The sequence below is a fragment of the Arachis duranensis genome, chromosome 5 (genome assembly GCF_000817695.3).
Source record: "Arachis duranensis cultivar V14167 chromosome 5, aradu.V14167.gnm2.J7QH, whole genome shotgun sequence".
Lineage (NCBI taxonomy): Eukaryota > Viridiplantae > Streptophyta > Magnoliopsida > Fabales > Fabaceae > Arachis > Arachis duranensis.
This window is the reverse complement of record NC_029776.3, coordinates 103,595,298-103,605,753: the sequence shown is the minus strand read 5'-3', so window position 1 is coordinate 103,605,753 and position 10,456 is coordinate 103,595,298. Positions and strand designations below refer to the sequence as shown.

The following is a 10,456-nucleotide window of genomic DNA, read 5'->3' as shown; positions in this document are numbered from 1 at the left end:
TGTGTTACCAACTAGATTGTGATTCTAAGCACATTAGTTCCATCATTCTGTCAAGTTACATGCAGAAAGAGAGAATAAAAAAAAATAATTGACATCAATGTATGTGAAGTTTTATCCATGAGTAGCAATGATACTGAATGATCACAAAAATTGACAATTTAAGCGAGACTTAAATAGAGTTTAGACTACAATCCTATTCTAAATCAAATAAATATTTAACAACTTATTAACAAGTAATGATAGTACAAAATGGAATGAGCTATAAACCTCACCAAATTACACACCTTTGATCTCAAGAATCAAGATATAATAAGCAACTTTCCTCAGGCCTAATCAAAGTTTCTGGCAAACCTGCAAATAATAGTTAAATAAATTTTTGTAAGTTATAACCAATGCAGTGCTACAAATGATGCAAATATTCTATAATAGCAGAGTATAAATGTAATTACTTGAAGATGATGATATTGCTTCTGTAAGTTTTCTTTGCAGCTCAGAGTAATCAGCACTACTACTAATATTTGGGTCCTTCATTCAAAATCACATAAAAAAAATCAATAATAACCAATTAACCACTTTGCATGGTTTTAGCATGCTAATTAAATTGCATGGTGAATATCAATTTAACCTCTGATTGGATAGTGTGTATGAATCTCCCATTTTTTTTGGTTGAAATAGTGTTGATTATGTTAAGCCCTTCACCAATAAGAATGTGTAGCAATCTTGACAAGGGACACAAACATTTCTTGAAGCTGTAACTGCAAATAATCTCAACACCTACTCCTTGCAAAGGATGAACAACAACATAGGGTGGAAGATGTAAAATACTTTCATCTTCATCATCATGAATTGCATTATTATTCAGATCAGAAAAATGCTTCTTTAATTCATCCCTCTTAGCTTGCAACTTCTTCACCTTATTTTGAAGCTGGTTTATGTAATTCACAGCCTCATACATGTGTAAAACATAATTAATTAATTACATACCTTAATATAAAAATATATGGTTAATTAATTACATACCTTAATATATTCTAAAGGTAGAAGAGATCTAAGAGTAGCACAAAGCTTCCCCATCTCTTGCCTTCTTTGTCTTTCTGTCTCTCTATGCATCCACTTCTTGTTTTCTTCATTATTATTGTTATAATTATTATTATTTTCTAGTCCCCAAATAGCTACCTGATGAAGCTCCTTCTCCTTACCCTTTCCCATGATTTGGACTTGGTGCAATGAATTGAGATAAAAAGATAATGCAAGATCTGATCTGAATGATGATTTTCTGGATTTCTAAGGGTGTTTAATAATAAAGAAATAAATAAAAATAAAGTAGTAGATATTGAGTATTAGTTTAATTTATGTATGTTGAAAAATTGAATGATTATGTAGCTATATCTTATGGAGGTTGGCAAAAATAGATACCACAACAAGAAAATCTGCAATACAGTGGTTGTTAGGGTTTGAGAATTGAGAATGCTTCCTATGATATATGCTAAGATTCTCTCAAATCTCTTCCCCTTATAATTTATATGATAAGAATATAATCAACCCCATAACCTGCCATATGCTCTATCATCTTAATTATTTATATTTTCTTTCTTTTCTCCTTCACTCCATAAAATAACATATCTGGTGGGCCATACTGTGTTTACTATTTTTTTTTAATGTGAATTATATATCAACTTTGTTTATTAACATCTATTTTATTATTGAAAAGTTTATTCCTAGCTACTTGATTAGGCTTTACGTATATCGTGGAGCAAAAATAATTAAATATAATCCAAGATTTTTTTTTTCCTTTTGCAAACCATGTATATTCAACTTTAAAATATATCTGAGACTAATAAATAATATTTAAAATTATAATTATCAATATAAAACTTTTAAATCACTTCATTGTATTCAATTTATTAGATCTAATTAATTTAATCCTTATATTTCATTTGCTTTCTCTCATTCCGACCATATAAATTATTAAATGGAACTAAATTGAAGCGGCTACAAGATTTTGAATGTTGAATGTATTGAACTAGTATTAATTAATAAATTGTGGATGAAGCATTAGCTCTATTTTATATAAATCGAGAAGTCGTTATCTCATATATATCCCTAATTTTTTTTCAAGAAAATCATTATAATAAATTCATAATTCAAATTGTAAACAAATACTAGCTAAATGTCAATATTACCATCTCTCTTAACCACCCAACTCTTTAAATTAGGTGAACTTAATTATTAGGTGTCATATATAGGTTAACGAATATGTTATGTATACACTAAAATTAGTCATTAAAATCAATTATTAGTATAAAATATATGTTAAAATATAGATACACATTAAAAATAAATTGAATTATATATATATAAATATATTAATAATTAATTTTAGTAACTAATTTTAATATACATCTTTGATCATTATAAGTAAAATTTGACCAAAAAACAAAACTACACCCAACAAAAGAAAATAGGAAATGATATCTGTCAATCGGAAAACAAAATAGTAAAATCGTTTCATCATTTTTTTTGGGTCTTGTAATGATGAGTGCTTTTTCTGCGTACTACCTGGCATTTAGCAATTGCAACTTACTCCTTGTGTGAAAGTTACTTGCCTTACAGCTAAGACCGTAATCTTATCTTATACATAGTATATATATTTTTGAACAAAAAAAAACATTAATGAATATAATAAAAATAATTATTTAATTATATGAATATATTTTTATATAAAAATTGTAGCAAAAATATTGACATGAACTATATTTACTAATTTAGTTAAATATATCAAATCAGTTAATAATTTTCAGTTAAATTCTTTTATATAAAGACATATTTATATATATAAATAATCACTTATAATAAAATACAAAAAAAAAGACATACATCATTTTAATTTGGTCCATCTATATATCTTCTTCTATTTATAATGCTTCTCAAAAGATTCACTTTAACGGATAATTCAAAGAAAAATAATAAAGAGCCCATTTAAAAGTTTAACCCTACAAATAACTTGTTCAACATATCTTATTAAGAACGTGGTTTAATTTGATTATTCTTGTTACATTAACGGCGTATATACGTAGACTTGTACGGTCAATCAATCATCATTGCTGCAATGACGGACTCTCGTTATACTTTGACTTTTTCAACGTATATTGTTCCGATTCACACTCCTATAGTCACAACATCATTCATAACATACATTCATGTTTTTCCTTGTCGTAAAACTCGTGATATTTAGAGGACAAATATCTTAAGTTGAAATCATTTCTTTCCTCATATGTAATATGTCTTAACAGGTATGTAGAGGACAAACATATATAGAAATTCATTCTTGTGTCACATGTTTATTACTGCCGGTACAAATTGTTCACAACCAATTTTCTCTTTCACACTACTCTGTAAAAGTATATACAAATTAAATTTGACCAGAGTATGTCGACTTAATAGTAGGTGTTATAGAAATGGGTTATGTTACGTGTACACTAAAATCAGTTATCAGTATAAAATATATGCTAAAATATAAATATATTACAAAAATAAATTAAACTACACATGTATTTACACACAAATATATTATTAACTGATTTTAGTGACTAATTTTAGTGTATAAATAACATTTCTTTATAGAAATATAATGTTTCATGTGTTCAAAATTTCTATAAACTTAAATTTTTTTTAAAAAAATTTATTATATAGTATCAAAATTTCTATAACCTAAAAATTCAATCCCAATGAAATCCAAAAGAAAAATTTTAGTATAAGGTTAATAAAAAATTATACAAAAAAAATTACAAAAATTTTAAAAATACTTTTACGTAAAAAAATATATTAAAAATATAATTATTTAGATGTCTTCTCTTAAAAATAGTTATAATTGTCAAAAAATTTATCCCAATAAAAAATATATTGTGGTATATTGTGATAAAAAGTACTGTTGCAACAAATTTTACAGTAACTTATTAAATCGTAAATAAAAAATCATATCATGTGAACAAAATAATTGTATATTATTGATAACTAAGTTTTGTCATCAATAACTTTGATCGATGCCATAATTAATCCCGCATTGGGCTCAAAGTTTTAGACCACATTTTAAAGTAAGCTGGAATATCAACGGCTTCTTTAATAAGCTTTGGTTTGTCATCTTTAGACCACTATATATGACTTCCCTGTACCCAAGAGATTTTATTCAAATAATTAGATAAAGTGGGACAATACATCATGACACTCTAATGTTAATAACAAAGTCAAGGATGTTCTAATTAACTCAAAATATATATCATACACATTAGTTTAGACACCAAAAAAATACACATTAGTTTAATTTTACTAATATATATATATAATTTCTTTGAACTCCGCCAAACTTGCGTTAAACGAGCAAAAGGTCCTACATTTTTATAAACGGACGAAAATAAATAAGCTAGTTCACAAAAAAATTAATAAAAAAATAAAAATTGGAGCGACAGAAAGTTAAAATTTGAGACATAGAATATATAAACAATTTAACAGAAAAATTTATGAAGATAGTAGATACCATGAGAATAAAGAAAATTAACATCATGTGCCTACAAAAAATAAAATAGGTCGGTGCAAAGACTAGGGATTAGAGTTTGATATCTCTGAGTTCAAACTTTGGTATACAATAAAGGTAAAAAATAGGAATGAGGTAAATATTATCGTGCATAAGCAATGGAAGAAGGACGTAGTAGATGTTAAGAGGGTGAGTGATCAGATCATCTCTATCAAACTTGTGGTGGAAGGAGGTATTTTTCCTGTGATTAGCACCTATGCACCGCAAGGAGGTTCGGACGAACAACACAAGATAAGGTTTTGGGAGGATCTAGAGAGTTTAGTCCAAGACATACCTTCGAAAGATAAGATTTTCTTAGTAGGAGATTTAAATGGCCGTATTGGAAGAGAAGTGACTGGATATGAAAGTATTCACGGAGACGATGGTTTCAGAGTGGTCAATACCGAAGATAAAATATCCTACAAAAAGTGAAAAGTTTATCATACAGGATAATGGGGAGATTGAACATGATGTAAATCATAGGATCCAAGTAGGTTGGTGAAAATGTCGAGTGCGTCTGGTTTTATATGCGACAAAAAAGTGTCTTTAAAACTTAAAGGTAAATTTTATCGTATTGATATCAGACCGACTATGTTTTATGGTACAGAGTGTTAGTGCGGTCAAAGGGAAGCACGAACATAAGTTAAGTGTAGTAGAGATGAAGATGTTGAAATGGATGAGTAGTCATACGCGATTGAATAGAATAAGGAATGAAGATATAAGAGAAATAGTTGGAATAGCAGCTATTGTGGAAAAAAATGGCAGAATCGCGTCTCAGGTAGTTTGGACATGTGATAAGAAGACCGATAGAGCACACAGTCAGGATGGTGGATGAGATAAAAAATGAACAAGGGATAAAAAGTAGAAAAAGACTTAGGAAGATCATTCCTAAGATGATCAAACAAAATCTATATATAAAAGGTCTCTTTATAGACACAATAGATGATAAAACTTAATTGTATCGTTCAATTCATATAGTTGATCCATGAGACAAAATTTTGTTATCATTATTGTATATAAAATTTCTATATACCAATATATAGATATAATTTTTAGACATGCATTATACATTACTATAGATAAAAATAGATACGACCATCTAATTAAACCTAATCTAATCCAATTATATTAAGCAGTGCATCTAATTAGATTTCAATCAATTTAAAGATCAAAACTTGAACTGAGTTAATTATCTAATATTATATTAGATAATATATATATATTTAATTCTAATCAGATATCTGATTATCCGAATCGATACAATCTGAATTTAATCGATTCAGTCTCGATCTAATTATAAAAATACACTAACAAATCAAATTTAAACTGATCAAATTTAATAGGTTCGGCTATCAAATTCACGAGACCCAATCCGACCCGAGTAGATCGTAATGGCTGCCAGCTTTCTTAGCGCTATTCATGATGGGTCACAAAGTCAACATCGTGATGAGGTCATTTTAATTTTCAGTAGAGATATATAGAGAATGTCAAAAAGTTGTATAGTGTATTAGTTAAGGGAAAAAATTCAATTATCCTAGGAAAAGTAATTTTGATTAGACAAGTTAATTTGACAAAAGAAGATTCTGATATTAATATTATAAGGGTAGTGTTAGAGAGTTAATGGTCTAAACGTATAATGTGTATAATGGACTAAATCTTTGTCCATGAATAAAATGAACATCACTCATACTATCTAGAATAACCATTTGAATATCAGGGATAATAAACATCTCAAGTCATAAAATCACTCATCCCAAAAATTTAAATTGATTTTGGAGTTCACTAAGGATCGAATCCTTGACCTTTCGGATCTAGAATTCTAATACCATGTCATGAACCCACTCATCCTAAAAGTGTAACCTGACAGGACAATATAACACTAATAGTCATATCTCTAATACTTCCTAAACCTCCATTGTACACATTGTACGTTTAGACCATTGGCTCCCTATACTTTCCCATATTATAATTACAAGAATTCATTAAACCTCCAAAAGAATAGTGTAATATATATATATATATACCCGTAGTATATATATATACAACTAAACCTTTCGGCTCCTTTAAACATACCAACCAAACATACAACTAAACCTTAATTATATTTACCCGTAGTATCATTATTACAAATTTCAAATAAAACGTGCAGCTAAGCTATTAATCTCTTCAAGAGAGTAAAGAGTGACTACATTGTTATTGTTTACAACAACTACTTTTTTGTTTTTTACTCTGGAGAGCCACAATAATTGATACTTTACATACACTATACATGACATCGATTGAAGATTAAGAAAGATCGAAAGTTTCATTGTTAATTAATTATAAGCTTTTGAGTATATAGTTTTTTCTCATTACATTGTTATTGTTTTTGTTTTTAAGTACATTATTATTGCAAATAATTCCTAAACGTTTAAAAAGAAATTACTTCTTCCAAACAAACAATAAAAATCTATCATGAAATTATTTTTTTAAAAAAAAATTAAGTCAATAGAAGAAGACATATAAATAATTATATCTCAATTTTAAAATATATCTTTTCGTCTTTTTTGAATTTATGTGAATTATTTGCATAGAATTTATTTTTATTAGCCTTATCATAAAAAATTTTTTGAAATGAACAAAAATTAAATTCTAAACTTTTAGGTCACAAACATTTTAATATTATATTTGATATTAGAGTATAAATGAAAATAGAAGAAAGGAAGTCTAAAAAAAAAAAGAAAACAAAGATGAATTGGAGGGAAAATGAAGGTTATTTTGTGGGCAATTTACGTATTTAAATTGTTTCAATCTCAATATTACATAAATACATTGTTTCAGAAACTGATACGTAAATACATTGTTTCACATATCTATATAAACCGTTACTGATAGTAGCGGTTTACAAAAGAACAAAAACCGCTAGTACCAGCCACGGATTACATGTATAGTGGGTTGTTCATAAATTGCTGCTGGCTGGGTTGTTCATAAACCGCTGCTGCCAGCAGCGGTTTATGTTGGTTGGTGTGTGTACGTAAACCGCTAGTGTCTATAGCGGTTTACGTTTAGTGTGTGTCATTGGGCTCCCTATATAAATTATGGAGGGGCCAAATGTGGAAAGGTAGAGTGTTATTCACAAATGGATGGGGAGGATAGTTTTGTGGCTCTGGTCCATTGCTCTGGAAAAATTCAAAAGAGCAAAAGGCATGGTGTGAAATTCACAAATAGAGAACCGGTTAGTATTTTTATCCGATCTTCGAGTACATCGGCAGAGATTAAGCTCAGCATACTACAAAAGCTCGGTACCTGTGGGACCAAGCTGGTAAAAAAGTTATTTTACAATATTCTCATTACCGTTGTGTCAACTAGTGTGAGATATGAGACCTTTGTGATAGGGTCTGATGAAGACTTGCAGGTCTTGTTTCACTGCAGGTGTAGTTTTCCGGAGGTGAGGATACCTGAGCTGTTTGCGAAGTTGGAAGATCGTGTGGATAGCTCCGGGGCATCGGCACCGGATCCTCAGTCGACCACAGTCGGTGGTGCCTCGACATCAATGCCTGTGGTAGCAGCGGCAGTTCTACCTCCCGAGCCCAAACGTGCTGGGGCTGTTCATGCAAGTGTGTCTCATTGTGTGCCTGAGGTTGAGTTTGAGGTCGGACCGGATCGAGTTGAGAATGCGCTGTGTGATGATGATTCCGATGAGGAGCCGGTCGATATTGGTGGGGACAGTGATGATGATATACCAAGAGGTACACATACAACACATGGAGGTTCCGGTTCTGGAACACAAGAGTACCCTTCCCACCTGTCGTCTTTGAACTTGGAAGCCATCGGCCAACACCAGAATGTAGAGGCAACATTCAATGGGCAGGGTATGCATGATGGGACAGGTTTGACTGAATTTCAGATTGGCCAATCGTTCCAGAGTAAGGAGGAAGCTGTGCTGAGCGTAAAAGATTACAGCATTTGGCGTGGAGTTGAGTACAGGGTTATGGAATCAGACAATCTAAAATACCAAGGGAGATGCAAGGAGTTCGGTAACGGTGCACTTGGTTGATTCGGATAGTCATGTGGAAAAGGAAGAGCACATATGGGAAGTTAGGAGGTACAACGGACCACACACGTGTATGGCCACATCGATATCGAGCGACCACAAGCAGCTTGATTATCACGTGATCTGTGCGAGAATCTTTCCATTGGTTAGAGCTGATGCGTCGGTGTCGATTAAGGTGTTGCAAGAAGCAACAGAGGCAACATATGGTTTAAAGCCTAGTTATCGGAAGGTGTGGTTGGCAAAGCAGAAGGCAGTAGCACAGATCTACGGCGATTGGGAGGAGTCATATGCGGATCTGCCCCGCTAGATCCTTGGGGTCACATTCACCATGGACGGTTCCGTTGCTTTGCTAAAGACCTCCCCAGTTAGAGTTGGTGACCAGGTTGATCAAGATAGAGTCTACTTTCATCGCATGTTTTGGATATTCCCTCCATGTATTGAGGCATTCCGCCACTGTAAGCCACTCGTAAGTATCGATGGGACACACCTGTATGGCAAGTATGGAGGGACCTTGTTGTTGGCGATTTCTCAGGATGGAAATTCGAATATTTTGCATGTTGTGTTTGCACTAGTGGAGGAGGAAAATGCAAAGTCTTGGTCATACTTTCTGTCCAATCTTAGAAGACATGTTACTCCACAGGAAGGTATTCTTGTGATCTCTGATAGACACAACGGCATCAAGGCTGCGTTGGAGTCACCAGATAGTGGTTAGCGACCTCCGCATGCTTATAAGGCATTTTGTATTCGGCATGTTGCTGAAAATTTTGCCCTCACCTTCAAGGGGCAGGATGCGAGGAGGTGGTTGGTAAATGCCGCTTATGCGAAGACGAAAGGAGAATTTGACTATTGTTTTGATATAATGAGGTCAGAGAATCCGGCCATGTGTGATTAGGCAAACAGGATGGAGTATGAGATGTGGACACAGCACAAAAATGGGGGCAGACGATATGGTCACATGACGACCAACATTTCTGAGTGTGTGAACTCTGTTTTGAGGGGCACAAGAAATCTACCAGTGACGTCCTTGGTTAAGTCCACCTATCTTTGCCTTGGTGAGTTGTTCGTTGTCCGGGGGCAGACGCAGAGGCACAGTTAGGATCCGGTCACCGATATTCGCAGGCACTTGTTAGGGCCATTGAGCGAAACTTGAAGGATTCGAGGTGCTTCACTGTGACTGTGTTCGATAGGCATCAACTTGATTATACAGTGGCCGAGACTACCCCCACAGGCAGATTCTCGTTGGGTAGCTACCGGGTTTCCCTAAGGGATCGTACTTGCGACTGTGGTTACTTCCAGGCGCTGCACTACCCGTGTTGCCATGCCATCACATGCTGTGCGCAGTCACGGCTAGAATGGGCAACATATGTGGATGAAGTGTACATCATGTCTGAGGTGTTTAAGGTGTATCAGATGTCTTTTGCACCTTGTATTCCAGATGGGCTTTGGCCCCCCTATGACAATCCGACTGTGATCCCCGATCCGAACATGAGACGGGCAAGAGAAGGACGACCACGGTCCACCCGCATCCGCGGTTTATATAGGCAGCCATCCTCCACGTAAACCGCTATAGGCTCCAGCGGTTTATGCACATAAACCGCTGCTGGCAGCAGCGGTTTATGACCAATCCTTTTCAAACGTAAACCGCGGCAGGTCATCGCGGTTTCTATTGTGCAATTTTTGCATGTAATCCGCGGCTGGTACTAGCAGTTTCTGTTCTTTTGTAAACCGCTACTGCCAGTAGCGATTTATATAGATATGTGAAGCAATATATTTACGTATCAGTTTCTGAAACAATGTATTTACGTAATATTGAGAATGAAACAATTTAAATACGTAAATTGCCCTTATTTTGT

General features: G+C 33.1%; 1 protein-coding gene and 1 pseudogene across 1 annotated transcript; one reads left to right on the top strand and one right to left on the bottom strand.

Annotated features, from left to right (window-relative positions):
• Positions 1-292: 292 nt before the first annotated feature.
• On the bottom strand, positions 293-1,471 carry LOC107491016 (transcription factor bHLH36-like; annotated as a pseudogene).
• Positions 1,472-7,688: 6,217 nt separating this feature from the next.
• Positions 7,689-8,606, top strand: LOC107490891 (uncharacterized). Its single transcript, XM_016111697.1, has one exon. The coding sequence runs from the start codon at positions 7,689-7,691 to the stop codon at positions 8,604-8,606; it is 918 nt and encodes a 305-aa protein (XP_015967183.1).
• Positions 8,607-10,456: the final 1,850 nt, after the last annotated feature.